The sequence below is a fragment of the Nerophis ophidion genome, linkage group LG08 (genome assembly GCF_033978795.1).
Source record: "Nerophis ophidion isolate RoL-2023_Sa linkage group LG08, RoL_Noph_v1.0, whole genome shotgun sequence".
Lineage (NCBI taxonomy): Eukaryota > Metazoa > Chordata > Actinopteri > Syngnathiformes > Syngnathidae > Nerophis > Nerophis ophidion.
In genome coordinates, this window is record NC_084618.1 from 66295052 (window position 1) to 66321277 (window position 26226).

The 26226-nt window shown below is 40.0% G+C and overlaps 1 protein-coding gene across 1 annotated transcript; it reads right to left on the bottom strand.

Annotated features, from left to right (window-relative positions):
- Nucleotides 1–244: 244 nt before the first annotated feature.
- On the bottom strand, nucleotides 245–24548 carry LOC133558244 (serine/threonine-protein phosphatase alpha-2 isoform-like). The gene is made up of 7 exons (XM_061909471.1): nucleotides 24117–24548; nucleotides 22056–22187; nucleotides 8261–8491; nucleotides 7367–7471; nucleotides 6639–6862; nucleotides 1126–1260; nucleotides 245–1048 (listed from the first exon to the last, which is right to left on the bottom strand). Exons 1-7 carry the CDS (start codon nucleotides 24169–24171, stop codon nucleotides 953–955), a joined length of 978 nt encoding a protein of 325 aa, XP_061765455.1. The 5' UTR covers nucleotides 24172–24548; the 3' UTR covers nucleotides 245–952.
- Between the last annotated feature and the right edge of the window lie 1678 nt (nucleotides 24549–26226).

Sequence of the window (26226 nt, forward strand, 5' to 3'; positions counted from 1 at the left end):
CGCTTAAAAAGGTTACATATTTAAAGAAAATGTGACAAAGGCGTATTATTACAATTATCATTTCATCTTTTTGCTTCCCCTCCCAATTGTTGTAATTTTTTAGCCAACTTGTATGTTTTTAGAATCTGCCACACTTTGGACAACACTGAGTTAGATGGACACTAAACAACCCTAGTGAATAACACAAATAATTTTACACAAGTGTTGGGATTTGAGCATGAAGTAAAAAGGTCGTTGGAAGATGTAGTTTAGATTCTCGCTTTATTGGTCAACTTGATGAAAGACTACAAAACGAATTCACAAAAAAAAATCTCTTTCAAGTAATCAAATCTGTACAAACCTAAACTGCATGGGGGTTCAACAGCTCTGGCTCATATGAATCTGAAGAGTTGTGCATGTGTGCGGGCGTGCGAGAGAGAATGTGATGTCGTGTGGGTCAGCGAGATGCCGCAGAAACGCACGCGCGCACACATGTGGAGATTTTACAGTACAGAGGACTGGGAAAACAAAAACCTTCCCCCTCCCTCCACAAGGACACACACGCCACCTACTGGCAAGGGTCTGCTGCCTAATATTTCCTCACATCAGGCAAACGCTTGCCAGATTTTTCAGTCAAATTACTGTACACACTGTGGTTTTAACCTTTCCACAGGAAGAGTGGCAACAGAGAAGAGAGGGGAAAGTAGAAATCGCTAATACTCTCATAGCAAACGTACATGTGAACACCTTTTTAACGCTCACTGGCAGACGGGCACATGTGTTGCCTGCACATGCACGCACTCACACTCATTCGAAAATTTTGTAACATCATATGTTTTAAGAAGTACAGATAAAAAAGGGAAAAAAAGCCCTGGGTAAAGGTTTGATTTCTGGCTGTTTGGTGAAAGAAAGGATTAAGAGAGGTAGAGAGGGCAGAAAGGATGGGTCAGAGGTTAAGGGCAGACTACTGCTGTCATTTCTTAGCTTTTCTTGGGGGGGTGACTGGACGGCCGGAGCCCATGCCACCTCCCCCGCCGTAGAACAGCTTCTTTTCTGCAGGTTTGAGAATCTGAATTCGAAAAACAAAATGAAAAATCAGGGAAAAAATGTCAACTTATTATCTGTATATTGATTTGACTAGCTCACCTGGAATGAGCACATGAGGGTTTCATCTACGCTCATCATTGCGCCCGCATTGTCAAACTCCCCGCAATAGTTTGGAGCAGAGAACAGCGTGACCAACTGCCTCTTTGCAAAGAACTCATAGCCGTCCTCGACCACCTGAAACAGATGACCTCCGTCATGACCAGAATGCTCTAGATATGTTGCTAATTCATACAGCCTGTCCTAAAAGAAACAAGATGCCATCTGATTGGCTGCTCAGCTTCTGTGACTGACAGCGGAAGACACAAAAGTGGCAATAAGAAAGAAGTCTGCTGCCATCTGCTGGCAGATTGTTAGCAATGATGACTTCCACATTTGAACCCATATGATAGTTGGGAATCAATACCAATGTTAAGTACATTTGTGTGTTCATGTAGTAATACATGTTAATTTCTTTGATAATATAATTTAACTGTTCTTAACCTTTAACACTAAGCTTGATAAAAGTATAGTAATATTTGTTTTCTTACACTTATGTCTCTTATTTGCAAATATGCATTAATTTGAATGTCTTTAGTGTGATGCCTGGGGTCAGGAAGAAGTCTGCCAGTTTTGTTTTTTGCTGAGCCCTACAATGGGTATATACTGTAAGTTTTGTACTTATTACACACTAACACTTTGATTGTAACCTGGATCTCACCTGTTACTTTGAATACCAAATTTGGAGGAGTTGAAATCACCATGTACAAACCCCGTTTCCATATGAATTGGGAAATTGTGTTAGATGTAAATATAAACAGAATCCAATGATTTGCAAATCCTTTTCAACCCATATTCAATTGAATGCACTACAAACACAAGATATTTGATGTTCAAACTCATAAACTTTATTTTTTTTTTTGCAAATAATAACTAACTTAGAATTTTATGGCTGCAACACGTGCCAAAGTAGTTGGGAAAGGGCATGTTCACCACTGTCTTACATCACCTTTTCTTTTAACAACACTCAACGCAGCCCCATACCATCACAGATGCTGGCTTTTGAACTTTGCGTCGATAACAGTCTGAATGGTTCGCTTCCCCTTTGATCCGGATGACACGATGTTGAATATTTCCAAAAACAATTTGAAATGTGGACTCGTCAGACCACAGAACACTTTTCCACTTTGCATCAGTCCATCTTAGATGATCTCTGGCCCAGAGAAGCCGGCAGCGTTTATGGTAATTCTTTAACTTGCACTTACAGATGTAGCGACAAACTAGTGACAGTGGTTTTATGAAATGTTTCTGAGCCCAAATGGTGATATCCTTTAGAGATTGATGTCGGTTTTTGATACAGTGCCGTCTAAGGGATCGAAGGTCACGGTCATTCAATTAGGGCTGCAACAACTAATCGATTAAATCGATTATAAAAATAGTTGGCGATTAATTTAGTCATTGATTCCTTGGATGTATGCAATGCGCATGCGTGGAGGTTTTTTTCCCCCCCTAAACCTTTATTTATAAACTGCAACATTCACAAACAGCTGGAAAACAATATTAAAATAAGTACAAAAACAGTTCAAAACAGCGCCAGGGCGGCGCTGAGCCCACGTCTCATGAGGTGGCAATGAGCCAGCCAATGAGGTGTCATGTGCAGCTCACGTGACCACGGCGTATCCTTTGTGGAAACGTTCGAAAAATGGCGGAGGGAAACAGTACGTATAGTTCAGCGGAGAAACATCTCGAGGTTATAAAAGTGTACGACCCAAGTCGTCAAAAGTGTCGGAACAATTTACTTTAAAGACGACATTTCCTGCAAAATTATTGCTATTAAGCATTACAATTGTGCACTTTATAAAAGAAACCAAACATTTTTCTAACACTTGCATTGTTTTTTGGCAAGTCGAAAGGACATGGTGCCAGTATGCTGTTTTTTTAAAAATAAAGTATAGGAAAGGATAGAAATGTAGTTTGTCTTTTTTATGCGATTATTAATCAATTAATCTAAGTAATAATCGACAGATCAATCTATTATCAAATTAATCATTAGTTGCAGCCCTACATTCAATGTTGGTTTACAGCCATGCCGCTTACGTGGAGTGATTTCTCCAGATTCCCTGAAACTTTTGATGATATTATGGACCATAGATGTTGAAATCGCAAAATTTTTTGCCATTGCACTTTGAGAAACGTTGTTCTTAAACTGTTTGACTACGGCTAACCAGTAGCATGTATATGGCATAGCAAATATAAATTAGCATTGCACCAGGCATGTTTGCTTTGTTGGCATGGACAATTACAACATTACATAGAGAGTCTACTACAATTACGCCTATTTGTGCAACCGGATATGACATCACGTGCAACAAAGGTATTAAAATATGGTAGGGTTTTATTTTGCATTAATCAGAAGTCAGTAGCACAGACAAAATATGATCGATACTTCTAAAAGTACGGTACTGAATCCAATACCTATCCCGATAAATAACTTTTTTTTTTTTGGTTTATGGGGACAGATTATTTAAAACGTGTCCTGTTCAAAACTGACTTTGTAAATGGTGTAATCCAAGTAATATGTGACACTACACAGAGTTGGTTTATGAGACCCAAGTGTAAGAAAAATGTATCTCCCTTACTTGTCTGCTTGACCTCTTTGAAATAAGTGTCACTTTTGAAGTTGTGACTTCATGAAATAATGAAGGAAATTCGCATTGACATGACGCAACAACTGACCTGCTCCTGGATGGACAAATCTACCCTGTGTAGATGCTAGGGATGTAACGATTATTGATGACTGCTTAAAATTCCTGACGGTTAGTATTCCATCCATCCATTTTCTACCGCTTATTCCCTTTTGGGGTCGCGGGGGCGCTCGCGCCTATCTCAGCTACAATCGGGCGGAAGGTGGCGTACACCCTGGACAAGTCGCCACCTCATTGCAGGGCCAACACAGATAGACAACATTCACACTCACATTCAGACACTAGGGCCAATTTAGTGTTGCCAATCAACCTATCCCCTGGTGCATGTCTTTGGAAGTGGGAGGAAGCCGGAGTACCCGGAGGGAACCCACGCATTCACGGGGAGAACATGCAAACTCCACACAGAAAGATCCCGAGCCTGGGATTGAACCCAGGACTGCAGGACCTTCGTTTTGTGAGGCAGATGCACTAACCCCTCTGCCATTGTGAAGCCCACGGTTGGTATTACCGTTTTAAATTAAAATGATTGAAAAACCATGGTTAATAACTGCACTTTGATAGACTAAAGCACTGACTGGCGCCAGCTTTAATGCTAACATGAAAACTAGAGTCATTAACATCTTTCCCAATTAAAAAACAACACCCCAAACTACAGTTTTAAAAACATTCAATTGTACACATTGATTTTACAGTCTGTGCTCTCTTAGCTTGATCTTTCTATACTCAGCGGAATAAAAGACAGAGGTGTTGGTATTGTGCCGTTTTAAGGGCCGTTGACCATGGTAGCATGCCACAGTCTACTAGAAGTAATCCATTATATATTTTGTTACCTACTTTTCATTTAATTATATCCTAAAATGTGAGAGTATAAACCAATATTAAAATAAACTGCAACTGAACTAAACAAAATCAATAAGTCATTAAAACAGATAAAATACTGAAAATAAAAAAACACTATTAGTGAAGCATAACAAACAGAAAACATTCATAGTTTTCTAACATTGTGTCTATTTTTGTTGTTTGTTTTTAAATACCATGGTCAAAAGATTTATTTGCGCTATTACCTTTTGAGCACTGAAGGCTACACAATGAATGAAATTTTAATCATGACCACAATTTTGGCAGCGATGATTAAATGAGGTTGATCGTCGTTGATAAAATTTACAAACAGTCTCCACTGAATTTCAAACCAAGCACGTTCATAACCAACAGTCAGCCAACCACCAGGGGGCGACCGATAGACGGTGTACTTTTGAGGGTGAGTAAAAGTGATTGACAACAGAGATTGAAGGTAGATCAGCCAGTAGCTCTAAAAAATATTATGAAAAATAAATGCATTACATCGGTGTCCTCCTGGGCCACAAGATTACCCACAGGGTACCAACACAGGGCGCACATTTTAATCCCGAAACGCGATCTTTTTGCAGACACTTTCGCTCGTTTGCCAAAACCCGGAAATGCTCCCTAACGGGTGATCAAACAAACACCACAATGAATTGCACTGCAAATCTGCGTTGGTGTGCACATTTAAACAAATTATAAGTTGCAAAGATGTGTTATCCCTTCATTTCTCAACCACCATTGTAAGCTAGTTGCCAACAGAACAGGCCGCGCAATCGGCACAAAGCCCCAAAGGACAACTACAAAAGCGGGAGTTCCCAAAATACAAATGAGGGTAAAATCAATCACGCACAGAGGTACCCCTTATCCATCCACATTTCAAAGACATGTCAAAATAACGGACGTAATTAAGTTTTATTTGGCCGAAGTCATGTCCAATATATACTCTGAGCAGTTCAATGAATGTGTTTTTGTAGCTATGTGCCTTTTGCGCATAGTCTTATTTTTTCAACTTCTTTGCACTTCATGATCACACTCTGCAACTGCTTATTAATTTTAATTCCTCCTTTGTACATTTTATTTTATAAATAATATTTTTTATAGTTTAATTTAGAATTTAAAGCTATGTTCACACACTGTTTAAAATGGAATTTGCAGTTTTAGTTAACAGTAAATAATTGTGATTAATAATCGTGATTTCAATATTTATAAAAATAATTCTGATTATTATTTTGGTCATAATCGTCCAGCCCATTCAACGATATTGTGATAATGATAACTGTGAACATTATCGTCACGATAAATGTGATAAGAAATGTTTATATCTTTTATAACCCTCGTATACAACAACTTCATGGAGCTTTGCTACACATCTTAAAATTATTTTTTACCAACATTCTGTCATAAGCTACAGATGTGAGAGCTATATGTTTGGTCAAAATATGAGTGTAATGTTGGCATGTTAGCAACTGCTCAGTGGCCTAGTGGTTAGAGTGTCCGCCCTGAGATCGGTAGGTCTTGAGTTCAAACCCCAGCCAAGTCATTCCAAAGACTATAAAAACTGGACCCATTACCTCCCTGTTTGGCACTGAGCATCAAGGGTTGGAATTGGTGAAACGATTCCTGGGAGCAGCCAGAGCTGTTACTCAGTGCTCCCCTCACCTCCCAGGGGGTGAGGGTGATGGGTCAAATGCAGAGGATAATCTACCACACCTAGTGTGTGTTGACAATCATTGGTACTTAAACTTTATGTAGCTCACAGAGCTATGCTAGGGTTGCTAATGTTTCTGTCCTATCTCTTCACTACTGTTATGTTGTGTGATGTATGACATCTTTTACCTTGGACAAGTGCTTCCAGGAGCCATATACTGTCTGGGATAGGTGTGGACAAATACACAAAATAGTAGCACTACCTAAAAACAATTCTTAACATGCGTCTGAGAGGTTATCGATAGACCTCTGAGACAGACTTAAATTTGTTGAAAAACAGTACCGTAAGGAATCGTTAAATCTTCTAAACCTGACTCTGACCTGATGTGCCCGGCAGATGAGGTCCATGTCGTGTTTGTGAAGGAACTTGGTAACCACGTCAGCGCCAAATGTGAAAGAGACACCGCGGTCGTTCTCGCCCCAGCCCAGGACGTCCTTGTCGGGGTCGGCCCACAGCAAGTCGCATAGGAGGCCCTGGTCAGGCACATCTGTGGGTCGCATGACCCTTCGCACCTGCTCCATAGACTGCAGATCTGGAGATAAGCCTGGAAAGGAGGAACATGGCGGGAACGTCAAGTACTATCTTCTTGTTTAGAGATTACCAAACTAGTGCTAACACATTTATGGGGCTATAAGTGCAAAGGTGGCCACAAATGAATAACTCTGGCAAATACACTGTGTGTTTTGTTTGCCATCCAGTGGAACATCACATGATCAGACAGGGAGACGTGCTTATCCGCAGGATTATCACTGCCTGTTTGCATATTCAGCAAAGTGTGTGTTGATGGTTGAGACATGTATGAGAAAGCTGCTTGTGCTAGTCTATTAGGTAATGATTACATAATTAAAAAAAAAAAGTAAAAAGAAAATGTGGTCTCTCTGTTAGTGTCTACTATGATTTTACTGTTAAAACAACCACTGGCATCTAACACTTTTCAAATATATAATTTGTTCTATAAAAGTGTCTAAGGTCAAATACATCTATGTTGACAGTAAACATGGAGCAGAGACAAGCTGGAGTGTGTTTGTTGTTTTTATGTGGCTACTACCTCCATGGCAACAGAAGATCTTCTCATCAACAATGGCAGCGACAGGCAAACAGTTGAAACAGTCAGTGAAGGTCTTCCACAGCTTTATGTTGTATCGCCTTTTACCTGCAGAAAAACAAAACTTGATTGCGCTTATCTGGAAAACTATGAAATCTCTAAAAGGCTCTGCTTGTTGCATCACATTATTAGCACAGCCTTTTACACAATAGGGGCCAGTAAACAGGGTGTGATTTATTGCTTCCCATGCGGCTTGATCATGCTATCTAGCCTGACAGCACATGTAGCTTGAGGTTGTCAGTGTACCGTGACACCAATAATAACAAATTACTTTAAAACCAGAAGGCAAGAATGAACAAGCACACGGCGTTTAGAGGAAAATGTGCTCTGTATGCAAGTTAAAGTGTGTTCATGTTGTGCCCATTTTCAGGACTATATGCAGATTGTTTTTAGTTTGGGATCAATATTGCGCAAAATATGACCGCTTGTAGTGGACAATATATGCTCAGCTGGTTCTGTATTTCTACTAGCTTGACAATAGTATTAAGGCAACTTTTTATTATAGTGCTATACTAGTGAGAAAGCATTATACACAATGACAGACCTTAAATAACTTCCACCATTATTACATTTAACAACACATTTAGGGCCTAGAATTAAAATACAGCCTTTAATCATAATGCCAATGCCTGAGCGTACCATACAAAATTACATATCCACAGAAGGTACTTCACTGGTTGACATGTTGCAGTTTGTTATAGTCCCTGTTTTCTCTACTTGTTCAACCCCATTGCTACTTTATTACTTCATAACCTGTGTCACAATTAAAGCAGCCCTTACATCATTACGCTACACAGTGAGAACAGCATGAACGGTTGAAAAGGAATCATGACTCACACTCGTCGTAGAAGCCGTATATCCTGTTAATGGAGGCACACTCGTGGTTCCCCCTTAGCAGAAAGAAATTCTCGGGGTATTTTATCTTGTACGCCAGCAACAGGCAGATAGTCTCCAGCGATTGCTTGCCTCTGTCCACATAGTCCCCTAGGAAGAGGTAGTTGCTCTCAGGTGGGAAGCCGCCATATTCAAAGAGCCTCAGCAGGTCATAGTATTGTCCGTGAACATCCCCTGTTGAAGGAAACAACGTTAGTGGCAAGCTGGCAATGATGGAGTGATTATACTGATGTGGTAGCTGAGATAGGCGCCAGCGCCCCCCGCAACCCCGAAAGGGAATGAGCAGTAGAAAATGGATGGATGTTAATGCAAAACATCATAATTCCTTTGAATGGGCTTTATAAATCCTTACTGGTTCATAATTATGTTGCTTGTTTGGAATTGACTGGTGATTAAGTGAATATTACCGCAAATAGTGATATTGGGTGCATTACTTGGCTGCAACCTTCAGAGACACTGTTGATTTGATCTCAACTAGTTTGCTGCACAAAAAAGTTGACATGAACAACTAATACAACAGGGCTTTTTAAGTCAAATGCTAAAATTTGACTTCGATCTAAATTTCCTGGAAAAAAATCAAACAAAAACATGGTAGTTCCAACCTTCAAGTGCACCAGTGATGGTTAAGAAGAAAGGTTTTATGAGAGCCATAAATGGACTTGCTTGAACAACATATTGAATTTATCACAACGGAAAGGGGTAGCTATTCGTACAAAAAGTAATACAATTAATTAATAATATAAATAACATACAATGTATTATCAAATAGCTGCTAACAAATGTGGGTAGAGTGGCCATCTTGTAACTGGAGGGTTATCAGGTCGATCCCGGACGAGAGAGCTCATGTCGAAGTGTCCCCGAGCAAGACACCGAATCCCTAACTTCTCCCGACGTGTTGTGGTTAACGCCTTGCATGGCAGCTTCCGCCATCAGTCTGTGAATGGGTCAATATGATATACATTGTAAAGCGCTTTCAGGAACATAAAGCCTTATAAAAATACGGACCATTTACCTTTAAAGGGGAACTGCACTTTTGTATTTTACTTTGCCTATCGTCGATAATCATTATGAAATACATGAAGGATGGATGACATTATCTGTTTAGGGTACACTTATTAATGATGAAAAATTTGACCTATATGCAATGAATTTTTAGTTAACTTTGAACAATGTGATTAATCCCGATAAACATTTGAATTGTTTGACAGCCCTAATACATACAGTGGGGATAAAAAATATTTAGTCAGCCACCGGATGTGCAAGTTCTCCCACTTAAAATGACGACAGAGGTCTGTAATTTTCATCATAGGTACACTTCAACTGTGAGAGACAAAATGTGGAAAAAAAAAATCCAGGGATTCCAATTGTAGGAATTTTAAAGAATTTATTTCTAAATTATGGTGGAAAATAAGTATTTGGTCACTTCAAACAAGGAAGATCTCTGGCTCTCACAGACCTGTAGCTTCTTCTTTAAGAAGCTCTTCTGTCCTCCAATCGTTACCTGTATTAATGGAACCTGTTTGAACTCGTTATTTGTATAAAAGACACCTGTCCACAGCCTCAAACAACCAGACTCCAAACTCCACTATGGCCAAGACCAAAGAGCTGTCGAAGGACACCAGGAAAAGAATTGTAGACCTGCACCAGACTGGGAATAGTAAATCTACAATAGGCAAGCAGCTTGGTGTGAAAAAAAATCAACTTTGGGAGCAATTATCAGAAAACGGAAGACATACAAGACCACTGATAATCTCCCTCGATCTGGGGTCCACGCAAGATCTCATTCCGTGGGGTCAACATGATCATGAGAACGGTGAGCAAAAATATTCACCAGGTCCCCCCCGCACGGGGGGACCTGGTGAATGACCTGCACAGAGCTGGGACAAAAGTAACAAAGGTTACCATCAGTAACACACTACGCCGACAGGGAATCAAATCCTGCAGTGCCAGACGTGTCCCCCTGCTTAAGCCAGTGCATGTCCAGGCCCGTCTGAAGTTTGCCAGAGAGCACATGGATGATACAGCAGAGGATTAGGAGAATGTCATGTGGTCAGATGAAACCAAAATTTTACTTTTTGGTATAAACTCAACTTGTCGTGTTTGGAGGAAGAAGAATACTGAGTTGCATCCCAAGAACACCAGACCTACTGTGAAGTATGGGGGTGGAAACATCATTCTTTGGGGCGTTTTTTATGCTAAGGGGACAGGACGACTGATCTGTGTTAAGGAAAGAACGAATGGGGCCATGTATCATGATTTTGAGCCAAAACCTCCTTCCATCAGTGAGAGCTTTGAAGATGAAACGTGGCTGGGTCTTCCAGCATGACAATGATCCCAAACACACCGCCCGGGCAACGAAAGAGTGGCTCCGTAAGAAGCATTTGAAAGTCCTGGAGTGGCCTAGCTAGTCTCCAGACTTCAACCCCATAGAAAATCTATGGAGGGAGTTGAAAGTCCATGTTGCTCGGCGACAGCACCAAAACATCACTGCTCTCAAAGATGATCTGCATAGAGGAATGGGCCAAAATACCAGCTACTGTGTGTGCAAACCTGGTAAGACCTATAGTAATCGTTTGACCTCTGTTATTGCCAACAAAATGTTATATTACAAAGTATTGAGTTGAATTTTTGTTATTGACCAAAGACTTATTTTCCACCATAATTTACAAATAAATTCTTTACAATCCCTACAATGTGAATTCCTGGATTCTTTTTTCACATTCGGTCTCTCACAGTTGAAGTGTACCTATGATGAAAATTACAGACCTCTGTCATCATTTTAGGTGGGAGAACTTGCACAATCGGTGGCTGACTAACTACTTTATTTATATGCCCGACTGTACATAAAAATTTAGTTTTTATTGTCAATCTTATACTAATAACAGGCCTTATTCTAACAAGTATTCCTCCCACATCCTTCGAAACCTTATGTGATGATGTAAGCTGGTGTATATGCACCGGGTTGCCTGGAGCAGAAGCGGTATGCCTGCGCTGTGAACGTACTTTAAAGCATTCCAGTTGTACCTGCAGACAGCTATCTTCAAAATTTAAGATGACAGTGGCGGCTTTAAAACAGAGAAAAGCTTGCAGCAACGTGAAGCAAGAACGACGATAATGTGAATGCAGGTCTCTTTTCGTCGTCGACGTGGAGTGACAGGAGTAAAGAGTCTCTAAACTGTCTACGAGTACAGTCTCCAATAACACCAGAAATAGATGCTAAATTTGTTGCAAGTCGTGTTTAAGAAAGAGTAACTAACAGGACGGGAGAAATCTCTTGAAAAAAATTAATATTAGTGGTGTAACGATTCGTTTTAACAAACATTTGATTCAGAATTTGTGGTTGCCAATATGACTCAGGGACGATATTATTTTAGAACGATATGATCCAAAACGATTCAGTGAGTTGAAATCAATTCAGTAACTTGTTAGCAAACAAAAGTCAACCAGTGTGCCTGTGAAATATATACTGCATACAGCCACTGCAGGTGAAGTTTACTATATTCCTGTAGATATTTCTCATAAGGAAATCTGATATAAATTAATTATGAATGCAAACAAGCAAGTAAGTAAATAACAATTAATGGCCAATGCATTTACATCTATTTTGAATAAAGTGCAACCAGCACTTTAAGTTGAATTAACAGGAGAAAACACCTATGCTCTCATTTTCAATATTCAAGCAATGTTCAATAAGACTAAAGTTAATTTACTTGCTAAATAAAGTTCCCCGACCTGGCCATACAGTGTCTGTTCTGCGCCACGCTAATGAAGGACAGCATTCCATGTGTGCGGAAGCACGCATGTCTTCTCATCCTTGATGATGTTTGCCCCCTGTTTCCTAATTTCCATAGTCTCCTTCATCCATCTTTTGTATTTTTTGTTGCTGATGAAATCTTTTTTTTTGGCTGCTTGTTGTGTTCTGAAAGTCAGCACGTTCCTGTGACTTGCAGCGCTGTCGCTTCCGTTTTATAGGTCGCATCTTTTGTGGCTTAAAATTGCTTTATATTATTGTGTTATTGTTTGTCTTTGTTGTGGCTGTTGCAATTGTGCTGTAGCTGAAAGTTTGTGTTGTACTTTATGATATTGTTCTATTTGTTATGATGACACTACAGACGGGCAAACAGACTTAATGACAGTAGGAAAACAACGATGCTTGGTACAATCCTACACAAAACAATCCACCTTTATTGTCTCTGAATGAGTTTGTGTGCATGTGCATTTGTGCGCACGGCCATCACTGTCCACCGTCACAAGTCAGACTCGTCATGTCATAATAATGTTCAACAGCGCTGTACCCCTTCTACTTTACACAGCTATAAATGTGTAGTCCAGAAGAATACAATTAAAAAATATATGGCTAACACTAGCACAGAAGATGTGTCAACATATAGAAGGAGCAGTAACTTCAGTGATAGACTATAGTTTCACTGACTACTGCAGCTCAAGAGTAATCCTGCCCTGAATGCGGACTAGCAGGCAGGCACAGAATGTCTTTGTGACTGAAATACTGTGGGCTATTAATCCCAATTTAAAGAATAAACACATCTAATTTAATAAGGAAGACAATCTTTTTTTTATATATCTATATATTATGAATCAGAATGTGTGTGTGTTTGCCCTGATTCAACATGTACTAAAAACTCTGCAGACATTTGTTCATATCCTTTTTGAATTTATGGATGAAAAGATTTTGTTTTCGAAATAATCATTAAACATGTTTTATGTGTTGCTACACATTATTTTACAGTACCTCAAATTCAAACTGTACACTGAACAGCTACAGTAAGTGTTTTTAAAAACTCCACAATAGGGGCGGTATAGCTGGGTTGGTAGAGTGGCCGTGCCAGCAACTTGAGGGTTCCAGGTTCGATTCCAGCTTCTGCCATCCTAGTCACTGCCGTTGTGTCCTTGGGCAAGACACTTTACCAACCTGCTCCCAGTGCCACCCACACTGGTTTAAATGTAACTTAGATATTGGGTTTCACTATGTAAAGCGCTTTGAGTCACGAGAGAAAAGCGCTATATAAATACAATTCACTTCACAATCTGAATCACTGCTTGTTGAACAACAGGTAGGAGGCACCGATGTATACAAGTAATTAAGGAATACAAATAATAATTTACCATTTGAAAGTGTTTCGTAAAAGGCCTACTGAAACCCACTAATACCGACCACGCAGTCTGATAGTTTATAAGCCTACTGAAATTAGATTTTCTTATTTAAACGGGTATAGCAGGTCCATTCTATGTGTCATACTTGATCATATCGCGATATTGCCATATTTTTGCTGAAAGGATTTAGTAGAGACCATCGACAAAGTTTGCAACTTTTGGTCGCTAATAAAAAAGCCTTGCCTGTACCGGAAGTAGAAGCTGATGTGCGCGTGACGTCACCGGTGTGAGGGTTCCTCACATTGATTACAATCATAGACACCAGCAGCGCGAATGATTCTGACCGAGAAAGCGACAATTTGCCCATTAATTGGAGCGAGGATGAAAAATTTGTGTATGAGGATAGTGAGAGTGAAGGACTAGAAGAGAAAAAAAAAAAAAAAAAGACGAGGGCAGGAGCGATTCAGATGTTATTAGACACATTTACTAGGATAATTCTGGAAAATTCCCTTATCTGATTATTGTGTTATTAGTGTTTTAGTGAGCTTTTAAGGTCATACCTGAAAGTCGGAGGGGTGTGGTGATAGCCAGTGTCTCTGAGTGAAGCCATGGAGGAGCCAAGAAAGTCGCAGCTGCCTCTTTGACAGCTGCTGCAGGAAGAATGACACAAGCGCCGCTCATGTTTACGGTAAGAGCCAACTTATTACCACAATTTTCTCACCGAAACCTGCCGGTTGACATGTGGTAGAGAAACATGTTCGCTTGACCGCTCTGTTCCATATTAAAGCTTCACAACAAACAAAGAAACACCAGCTGTGTTTATGTTGCTACTGCCGGCCGAAATACACCGCTTTCCACCAAATGGATTCTTCTGTGTAGTACCCATTAATAATTGAACAAACTGCAAAAGATTCAGCAACACAGATGTCCAGAATACTGTGTAATTATGCGATTAAATCGGACGACTTTTAGCCGTGAGTGGTGCTGGGATAAAATGTCCGCTACAACCAATAACGTCACAAGCACGCGTCAACATAAGCGTCATCATTCCACGACGTGTTCAACAGGACAGTTCGCGGGAAATTTTAAAATGCAATGTAGTAAACTAAACCGGCCGTATTGGCATGTGTTGCAATGTTAAGATTTCATCATTGATATATAAACTATCCGACTTACTTGTCGGTAATAGTGGGTTTCAGTAGGCCTTTAAATATCAATGATGAAATCTTAACATTGCAACACATGCCAATACGGCCGGTTTAGTTTACTAAATTGCAATTTTAAATTTCCTGCGAAGTATCCTGTTGAAAACGTCGCGGAATGATGACGCGTGCGCGTGACATCACTGGTTGTAGCGGACATGTTCTTCCAGCACCGCTCACGGCTAAAAGAAGTCTCTTTTCATCGCATAATTACACAGTATTCTGGACATCTGTGTTGCTGAATCTTTTGCAATTTGTTAAATTAATAATAAAGAAGTCAAAGAACAAAGATGTAGGTGGGAAGCGATGTATTGCAGTTGCTTTTAGCAACACAAACACAGCCGGTGTTTCCTTGTTTACATTCCCGAAAGTGAAGCTTTACTATGGAAAAGATCGGTCAAGCGAACATGGTTCTCTACCACATGTCAACCGGCAGGTTTCGGTGAGAAAATTGTGGTAATAAGTCGGCTCTTACCGTAGATATGAGCGCAGCTTGCGTCCTCCTGCAGCTGCGGACTCTCTTACCTCCTCCCACCGGAGATACTGGCGATCACCACACCCCTCCGACTTTCAGGTACCATACAATCTCACTAAAACACAAGTAACACAACAAGCAGATAAGGGATTTTCCAGAATTATCTTTCATCCTCGCTCAAATTAATGGGGAAATCGTCGCTCTCTCGGTCCGAATCGCTCTCGCTGCTGGTGGCTATGATTGTAAACAATGTGAGGAGCTCCACAACCCGTGATGTCACGCGCACATCGTCTGCTACTTCCGGTACAGGCAAAGCTTTTTTATTAGCGACCAAAAGTAGCGAACTATCGTCGATGTTCTCTACTAAATCCTTTCAGCAAAAATATGGCAATATCGTAAAATGATCAAGTATGACACATAGAATGGACCTGCTATCCCAGTTTAAATAAGAAAATCTCATTTCAGTAGGCCTTTAATAATTGTCAACTAGAAATAAGCATTATCATATTCAGTATACCACTGATACTTTGGTTACTGCAGAAAGAAGTCTGTGATGACAAGCAAAATAACAAAATAACTTTGAGGGGAAAAGGTTGTTCTCTTTACCCCCACAAAAGGCACCGAAAAATAAGCAAAACTGTGGCTCTAAAACCGAGGAACAGACTGCAGCGGGGGTTACTTGTACCATTGCACTTCTAGTAAACCCAATCATAGATATGAACAAAATGATAGTTGTCAGTTGTTAGCACATATTACTGATCACACATGGTGGAAATATCTAACACGATACTGCAGTAGTAAACAGTAGGAATGCAATGGTACTCTGTGTAATCCTGCACTGATAATCCACCTTGAATAAAAATAAAAAAAATATTAACAATTGAGATCGGTTGATATTAAAAACATTAAATGTGATAATTTTTTCTTGCCATATCACCTAGCCTTTGCTGAAAGATTAACATCCCTAGTAATTACTACAATTTGTTGTGGATCGGTTCGCAGCAGAGTGTGAAGCGACCGGAATGAGAATCAGCACCTCCAAGTCCGAGTCCATGGTTCTCGCCCGGAAAAGTGTGGAGTGCCATTTCCGGGTTGGGGAGGAGACCCTGCCCCAAGTGGAGGAGTTCAAGTACCTAGGAGTCTTGTTCACGAGTGAGGGAAGAGTGGATCGTGAGATCGACAGGCGGATCGGTGCGGCGTCTTCAGTAATGCGGACGTTGTACCGGTCCGTTGTGGTGAAGAAGGAGCTGAGCCGGAAGGCAAAGCTCTCAATTTACCGGTCGATCTACGTTCCCATCCTCACCTATGGTCATGAGCTTTGGGTCATGACCGAAAGGATAAGATCACGGGTACAAGCGGCCGAAATGAGTTTCCTCCGCCGTGTGGCGGGGCTCTCCCTTAGAGATAGGGTGAGAAGCTCTGCCATCCGGGAGGAACTCAAAGTAAAGCCGCTGCTCCTTCACATCGAGAGGAACCAGATGAGGTGGTTCGGGCATCTGGTCAGGATGCCACCCGAACGCCTCCCTAGGGAGGTGTTTAGGGCACGTCCAACCGGTAGGAGGCCACGGGGAAGACCCAGGACACGTTGGGAAGACTATGTCTCCCGGCTGGCCTGGGAACGCCTCGGGATCCCCCGGGAAGAGCTAGACGAAGTGGCTGGGCAGAGGGAAGTCTGGGTTTCCCTGCTTAGGCTGTTGCCCCCGCGACCCGACCTCGGAGAAGCGGAAGATGATGATGATGATGATGATGTTGTGGATTTCATTTCATATTCGTGATGTGTTTACCAAGTTATAATTTATTGATATCATTGAAGAATTCAAATTCCTATTCTGTTCGACATGCATGTCACAAAATATGTTTTGTCTTTCAATCAATCAATCAATCAATGTTTATTTATATAGCCCCAAATCACAAATGTCTCAAAGGACTGCACAAATCATTACGACTACAACATCCTCGGAAGAACCCACAAAAGGGCAAGGAAAACTCACACCCAGTGGGCAGGGAGATTTCACATCCAGTGGGACGCCAGGGACAATGCTGACTATGAGAAACCTTGGAGAGGACCTCAGATGTGGGCAACCCCCCCCCCTCTAGGGGACCGAAAGCAATGGATGTCGAGCGGGTCTAACATGATACTGTGGAAGTTCAATCCATAGTGGCTCCAACACCCTGTTTATGTTTTTGTTTGTCTAAAGTCCCGGTTTTGGACCGTTAAAGCATAAACACTGTTTCAAAAGAACTATTTGGCACAGTCATCGATACAAATACCTAATCATAAAGGCTGTGAATGGTCGGCTTGTAATACATTAGGTCCTGTGTGTATATGACTCGTTTAGATAGCATACGGGCCACCTTTGTAAACGCCTTCTCCTTCGATTTCAGATCAATATTTGCAAAAAAATGACTGTTGTAAATATTGGATTAGTTCCACCTCCAATAAGACTTTCTTACCCAGAAGTACCATTGTTTGCTCAGTGGCCTAGTGGTTAGAGTGTCCGCGCTGAGATTGGGAGTTCAAACCCCGACCGAGTCATACCAAAGACTATAAAAAAAAAATGGGACCCATTACCTCCCTGCTTGGCAATCAGAATCAAGGGTTTGAATTGGGGGTTGAATCACCATAAATGATTCCCGGGCGCGTCACCGCTGCTGCCCACTGCTCCCCTCACTTCCCAGGGGATGATCAAGGGGATGGGTCAAATGTAGAAGACAAATTTCACCACACCTAGTGTGTGTGTGACAATCATTGGTACTTTAACTTAAAGGAAACTAACAAGCTAATAGTCTACGACAGTGGTGCCCATTACGTCGTTCGTGAGCTACTGGTCGATCGTGGATGTTGTGTCAGAGTTTGCCATCAATGTATTTCTTGTAAAGTGTATACAAAGTAAATATGAAAGCTGGACACATAAGATGCAAAAAAACAACCACTTTCACGAGGTATTGGACAGAAAGGAGAACTTTTTTTTCTCCTCCACAATGTAAATTAAAAGTTAGCAGCATTTCTGTGAATCCTGTCTGATTCCAAACAATGAAAGTCATCAAAATCAGGTAATATACCAATTTATATCCTTGTCCTCATGAAAGAAAGAAATATATTATATGGTTTGAGTTTATTTTGAACATGCATACAATTACAACACGATAGATGTGTTGAACATGCCTGTATTTTTGTTAAACAACTTTAACATATTAATGCACCCGCACACACACACGATTAGATAGATCACCTCGACACAGTCATTTGAAAAGTAGCTCGTCTGCTGAAAAAATGTGGGCACCCCTGGTTTACGAATTCCATGGCTGCTATCCAGATAACACTATCCCTACCGTTTCAGCAGAGAATTGCACATATGCTCAACTAGGGATGTAACTCTATTAAGGTGCTCAAAAAGTACTTATACACGCTGAAAACGTATGACCAAGTTAAAAATAAGTTAATACATTTTAAAACTGTGATAAAACCCACTATTTTTCTTGTTTTGTGTTTCTTGTTTTTCCACTGATAGTGATTTAGTCTTGGGATTTTCTCTGTTTTAATAATATTTTATTGCTTTAAATATTGGTTTGTAGTGTAGCACTTAAAAAAAATTTAAAAAATAAAATAAAATAAGAAATGTGCATACCAAATCATATTATTATTTCTGCGGGCATTCGGGCAGCCTACCCTGTTCAGCAGTCCTTGGAACACATTGTAAAAACACATCTGTCATGTATTCCTTAGTCTTGAACAATCATTGTAAGTTCAAAGTGTACAATTTAATATAATTGTTGCTGGGTACAGCAATGTGTTTATATACGTTTAGATTGGAGTTTCTTAAACGGGAAACAATAACTAGGTTTTAAGGCGGTAATACTAACCATGTGAAGTTTTACCGTGGTTATCATTGATACAGTTTATGGTTACATACCACAATCCAACCAAACAAAAAGCTCAAAAAGAAGGGACAACGGCATCGTGACGACGCAGTATCAAAATCCAGGCTTAAGTTTACTCTTTTGTAGTTGCATTATTCAATGGCTATACTAATTTAAGGTTTTATAACGACAGGTGTTTGACTGTTGTAATCAACTAATTACCATTATTTTCTTGATGGAATTTGTTCTAAAATTATAAATCTGGAAGTCAACCAACATTTTGGAACAGGTTGTGTTCATTTTGGGAGTTTCCAATGTGGGAAGTTGAACCCACTCAAGCTAAATTAACCAGCAACGGGTAGTGAAAAATGTTTATCTTTAGAAATCATAGTAGTATTGTTACGAAACATGATGGGAGAGGCTCATTGCAGAGTGACCAAAAGCTACATTATCGTATTCACGGGGCAGAGTCCAACATTTTTATGACCCTATTATTATTCATGCATGACTTATTCCTAACATAGCCTCCACACCTGGTAAACAAATTAAGCTATGGTTAGTAAGACCAACACAGCAGTGTGTTTGTATACTTTTGGACTGGGGTTTGGTGTTTCTTAATGGGGAAAGCCAATGTATCCTGTTTTCATTTTAGCACTTAAGCTAACAAGCTGGTGCGAGTCAGTCCATTAATTTATCAAACTGGAGTTTTGGTTTTTCAATAACTATGGTTTAAGGCGGTAATACTAACTGTCTGAACTTTTACCGCGGTTATCATTATTACAGTTTAAGATTTTATCCCCACACTCAAACGAAAAAAAAAGTTCAGTAAGAAGGCACGACACAGAATCGAAATCTAGGCTTAAGTTTACTTTTTTTGTAGTTGTAATATTCAGTAAATATAGTAAATTAAGGTTTTCTAACGACAAGCATTTGACTGTTGTAACCAAATGATTATCATTATTTTTTGTGGGAATGTGTTGTACAATTAGAATCTGTAAGTTTTGGAACAGGTTGTGTTCATCCTTGGAATTTCCAATGTGGGAAGTTGAACCCATTCAAGCTAATTTAATCAGCAACCAGCAATGGGTAGTGAAAATGTTTATCTTTAGGGATCACCCAGTAGTAATGTTACGAAATATGATGGGAGAGGCTCACTGCTGGGTAACTAAATTCTACATAATCGTATTCACAGGGAAGTGTCAAACATTTCTATGACCCTAATATTATTCAGGGCTTCACGGTGGGAGAGGGGTTAGTGCCTCTGCCTCAAAATACGAAGGTCCTGCAGTCCTGGGTTCAATCCCAGGCTCGGGATCTTTCTGTGTGGAGTTTGCATGTTCTCCCCGTAAATGCTTGGGTTCCCTCCGGGTACTATGGCTTCCTCCCACTTCCAAAGACACGCACGTTGGGATAGGTTGATTGGCAACACAAAATTGGCCCTAGTGTGTGAATGTGAGTGTGAATGTTGTCTGTCTATCTGTGTTGGCCCTGCGATGAGGTGGCGACTTGTCCAGGGTGTACACCGCCTTCCGCCCGATTGTGGCTGAGATAGGCGCCAGTGCCCCCCGCCACCCCAAAAGGGAATAAGCGGTAGAAAATGGATGGATATTATTCATACATGACTTATTCCTAACATATCCTCCACATCAGATAAACAAATGAAGCTATACTTAGTAAGAACAACACAGCAATGTGTTTATATATGTTTAGATTGGGGTTTGGTGTTTCTTAATGGAGAAAGCCAATGTCTCGTTTTCATTTTAGCACTTAAGCTAAAGAGCTAGCGCGAGTCAGTCCATTAATTTATCAAAATGCAGTTTTGGTTTTTCAGTAATGGCGGTAAAACCAACTGAACTTTTACCGTGGTTATCATTAATCCGGTTTAAGGTTTCCTCCCCACACTCAAACCAAATAAAAAGTTCAATAAGAAGGGACGACGCAGGATTGAAATCCAGGCTTAAGTTTAGTTTTAGTACTTGTAATATTCAGTGGCAATTGTATTTTAAGGTTTTCTAATGAGAAACATTTGACTGTTGTAACCCAATGATTATTATTTATTGCTGGAATTTGTTGTAAAATATGAATATTAAGTTTTGGAACAGTTTGTGTTCATCTTGGGAGTTTCCAATGTGGGAAGTTGAACCCATTCAAACTAATTCAATCAGCAACCAGCAATGGGTAGTGAAAAATGTTTTTCTTTAGAAATCACCCAGTAGTAATGTTACGAAATATGATGGGAGAGGCTCACTGCAGAGTAACCAAATGCTGCATTATCGTATTCACCAGGCACAGTCAAACATTGATATGACCCCAACTCGTATAGGACTTTCTCCTAACATATCCACATCAGGTAAACCAGTGGTTCTCAACCTTTTTTCAGTGTAGCACCCCCGTGAACTTTTTTTTAATTCAAGTACCCCCTAATCAGAGCAAAGCATTTTTAGTTGAAAAAAGGAGATAAAGAAGTAAAATACAGCACTATGTCATCAGTTTCTGATTTATTAAAATTGTATAACAGTGCAAAATATTGCTCATTTGTAGTGGTCTTTCTTGAACAATCGGGAAAAAATATATAAAAATAACAAAAAAACTTGTTGAAAAATTAACAAGTGATTCAATTATAAATAAAGATTTCTACACATAGAAGTAATCATCAACTTAAAGTGCCCTCTTTGGGGATTGTAATAGAGATCCATTTGGATTCATGAACTTAATTCTACACATTTCTTCACAAAAAAAGAAATCTTTAACATCAATATTTATGGAACATGTCCACAAAAAATCTAGCTGTCAACACTGAATATTGCATTGTTGCATTTCTTTTCACAGTTTATGAACTTACCTTTATATTTTGTTGAAGTATTATTCAACAAATAATATTTATAAAGGATTTTTGAATTGCTGCTATTTTTAGAATATATATTTTTTAAATCTCACGTACCCCCTGGGGTACGCGGACCCCCATTTGAGAACCACTGAGGTAGACAAATTAAGCTATGATCAGTAAGTAAAAATAAGTGTTGACATAAAATTGAGACTGTACAGACATTCCAAAACCGGCCCAAAACCCAAAAAAAACAAGTCTCACCACAAATCTTAAGAGGCGCCTCGAGTTCGAGCAGGATTGGCTGGCTGAGAAAGATCTCCCTGGATTTGAGACAGAGACCCCGAATTTCATTCTCTGTTAATTGGACATTTTTGCCTGGTCTGGAGCCTTTCACTGCAACCGAGAGAGACAAAAAAAGGAGAGGGCGTGAGAAGTTTTGAAACACTAAACAACCGATCGAGTCATTCAAACGTTGCATAGCCAAACACCTTAGAGCAGGGGTGTCAAACTCACTTTAGCTCAGGGGCCACATTGAGAAAAATCTACTCCCTAGTCGGCCAGACTGGTAAAATCAGGGCACAATAACTTAAAAATAAAGAACAACTTCAGATTGTCTTTTTTTTTTTTTTTTAATTGAACAGGCACATTCTGAAATTGTACAAATCGTAATGTTATTTTTTTACAATTACCTGTTGCGGTTAATAGTATTCTAGCTTTATCTGTCGTTATTTATTATTATGGGATAATGTCATATTCTTTCTGTTTCTGTTATATTGCAATAATGTCTCCGAAAATGATGACTTTTTTATGTAAAGTTATTACTTTTTAATGCGAAATGGCAAGATTTGTCATATACAATTCTGACTTAACACAATATTGACCATTTTTGTGGGTGTTTTTATTAAAATTGTGACTTTTGTCTTAATTTTGCCAATCAAAATTCCGATCATTATTATAATAGTGCCAACATTTTTAAGTTTTCCTACAAAATTGTGACTTTTGTCGAGTAAAATTACAACTCTTTTCATAAACTTGCCAAAATGTTAAGCTTTTCTTGTTAAATTGCGACAGTTATTGAGTTAAATTCCAACTTTTATCATAATATTGCACAAATGTTCAGTTTTTGTTGTAAAATTTTGACTTGCGTTGAGTAACATTACGACTTTTATTATAATACTGCCAAAATTCTGAGTTTTTGTGATAATGTTCATCAGTCAACTCATCGGTGTTAATTTTCAATCTATCAAGATAAAGAAAATTCTATCAAAATCCAATTACAGGATGTTATTTATGTAGTTTTCTCCTTTTCCTCGACTGATGTACTAACATCATGTGATTTTCTACATATGTAGCATCATCTACATAGATCAGTGGTTCTTAACCTCGTTGGAGGTACCGAACCTCACCAGTTTCATGTGCACATTCACCGAACCCTTCTTTAGTGAAAAAAATATATATACATTTTCAAATTCAAGACAAAGTTGTATATTTTTTCTACTGGTGCACAAAATTATCCATGCATGAACATCACCTTGTTCAAAGAACAAAACCAAAACAGTGCATGAACTCACAACAAATTACACACCTGAAAATCAGTGTGACGTCTGCTGTTGCCGTATCCATAATACGCAGATAGGGAGAAGTTTTTATTTACACGTTTAGTCATGTGTATCTTGACCTCTACCGAACCCGAGGCCGGCTCACTGAACCCGTAGGGTTCGATCGAACCCAGGTTAAGAACCACTGACATAGATACAAATAATTGCTATTGAGCCATCCAGTTGACACATTTAGAACATAAGTTTCTTTCATTCAAACATTTCAGGTTAATTTTTGTACTTGGCAAACTCAACCCGCGGGCCGGATAAAACCTGTTCGCGGGCCTGATCCCTCGGGCCGTACGTTTGACACCTCTGCCTTAGAGTTAGGAACAATTCTCAATACATTTCTGCAATACAGCAAAAAATCCTTGGTCAAGTAATAATTATTTGGTGAAAAGACTGCTTTATAGTTGTGCACTTCGCATGACTAGATTTATTACTCAAACTTCAAATACGTTAGAGCTTGCATATAAATGGAGGGAGAAATAGTGCGGCTTAAATTACATTAAACATACACTGACTCCTCTCGCTGAGCTACTCTGTACGTATTTACTATATATTAGATGTATGTGTTACTAAAACAGTGTTAAATCGTTGCCAGTTAAAAATAAATCTTAAATAGTAAAACAAGTAGCTGGGTGCCTTCCATCGTTGGCTGGAGTAACGAACTTAGCTAAAATGGCTACCTCGGTAGAGTATCGAGCGAAATATCGAGTCTTACCTTCCAGCAGGCGCTGAATGATGGAGTCGATGTTCAGTTTGTCGGGTTCTGCCATGTTATCCCCCGACTTTCGTCGTTTTTTTTTGTTTCAAATCCCTACGAGCCAAAAGCGGAGTAAGCGATAGCGGGCTCCTGAGTAAGAGTTAGCTCAACTAGTTTAGCGCGATAGCACTTAATCGGCTATCAGCTAGCTAGCTAACCTTGGGAAATAATGGGCCCCGCAAATGGCCGTCTACTAGCGTTGCTCAATACGTAACCCTTGAAATTTGCTTTAAAAAAATCCACTCCAGTCAACGATTTCCCGAGCGATATCCGAATTCAATGTGAATTGTCGATGATTGTCGTTGTTCCTGCCGTAATTTAGCACCATGCCATCGACAAAAAAAAGAAGACTGAATGAACGCTAGCTTGAAAGGAGGACAGGGCGGAAGTGGTAGCGCGAGATCGCGCCTTCTTATTGGTCAGTTGTAGGGGGAGGCGGGATTAGCGGGATTCAATATTCGTTGTTTCCAACGTCTGTTGGCATTTACTCACATGAAGAAAATTGCAATTTAAAATCACAAAAATTTACCCAACCGCCCTCTTCTCTGTGGGTTTCACACTGCCAGTATTAGTATTTAGTTTAGTTTAGTCTTTATGTTAAGGGACAATGCACAGAAACATTTAGGTCAAAGACAGATATGTTCTGTACCAGATTATAGCTAAATAGCTCCTTTCCATCTGCAGTCCCTGGCTACCTGAATTAAAGAGATACAAAAACCATTTAATAAAATAATTACAATAAAATCATACCATATCACATAATCAAATTTTAAAAAGTCATAAAATGCCTTTTCATGGACACATACTAATATACAATACAACCACATCTCATTTACATCATCACACAAAGACAATACGCCGTATTTCCTTGAATTGCAGCCGGGGTGCTAATTAATTTAAAACCTCTCCTCACTCCTGCGCTTACAAAAGGCATGCGGTAAAAGTAAGCATGCGCTAATTATTTTAAAACCTCTTCTCACTCTGGCACTTACCAAGGGTATGCAGTAAAAATTTGAGTGTGATGTAAGCTTGGACCTTAAATCCAGCTGAATAGCTCTTAATCTTCTTCCCTTTATGCGATTTCAAATTACCCGTATTGAAATCAGCCTCCTCCATTTTGAAAATGATGACAAGGGAAGTGTCACTCGTGACGTCACGAGTTTGACCAGGCGGTAATACTATCAATCAATCAATGTTTATTTATATAGCCCCAAATCACAAATGTCTCAAAGGACTGCACAAATCATTACGACTACAACATCCTCGGAAGAACCCACAAAAGGGCAAGAAAAACTCACACCCACTGGGCAGGGAGAATTCACATCCAGTGGGACGCCAGTGACAATGCTGACTATGAGAAACCTTGGAGAGGACCTCAGATGTGCCCCCCCCCCCCCCCCCCCCCCCCCCCCCTTCTAGGGGACCGAAAGCAATGGATGTCGAGCGGGTCTAACATGATACTGTGAAAGTTCAATCCATAGTGGCTCCAACACAGCCGCGAGAGTTCAGTTCAAGCGGATCCAAGACAGCAGCGAGAATCCCGTCCACAGGAGACCATCTCAAGCGGAGGCGGATCAGCAGCGTAGAGATGTCCCCAACCGATACAGGCGAGCGGTCCATCCTGGGTCCCGACGAGTGGTCCATCCTGGGTCTCGACTCTGAACAGCCAGTACTTCATCCATGGTCATCGGACCGGACCCCCTCCACAAGGGAGGGGGGGACATAGGAGAAAGAAAAGAAGCGGCAGATCAACTGGTCTAAAAAGGAGGTCTATTTAAAGGCTAGAGATACAGATGAGTTTTAAGGTGAGACTTAAATGCTTCTACTAAGCATGCGCTAATTATTTTGGGAAGTGAGTTTGACCCGGCAGTAATTCAAGGCAGGCGCATACTATACGCCCTGCGGCAATTCAAGGAAATACGGTACGCTCTTGTTCACATCTGTCATCATTTGTAAAACAACAAAAACAACCATGATTTCAACCCACACGCCTCACAATTTACAATTAAAATGCTGTCATGGATAAATATAATACACATTAATTTCATCTGTCAAACACAGTGCCCAC

Coding starts and splice junctions, on each gene's coding strand:
- LOC133558244 (XM_061909471.1), bottom strand. CDS start 24,171: ATGGCAGAACCCGACAAACTGAACATCGACTCCATCATTCAGCGCCTG. Junction 22,188..24,116: donor CATTCAGCGCCTGCTGGAAG/GTAAGACTCGAT, acceptor TCTCGGTTGCAG/TGAAAGGCTCCAGACCAGGC. Junction 1,261..6,638: donor TCATCTGCCGGGCACATCAG/GTCAGAGTCAGG, acceptor CATCTGTTTCAG/GTGGTCGAGGACGGCTATGA.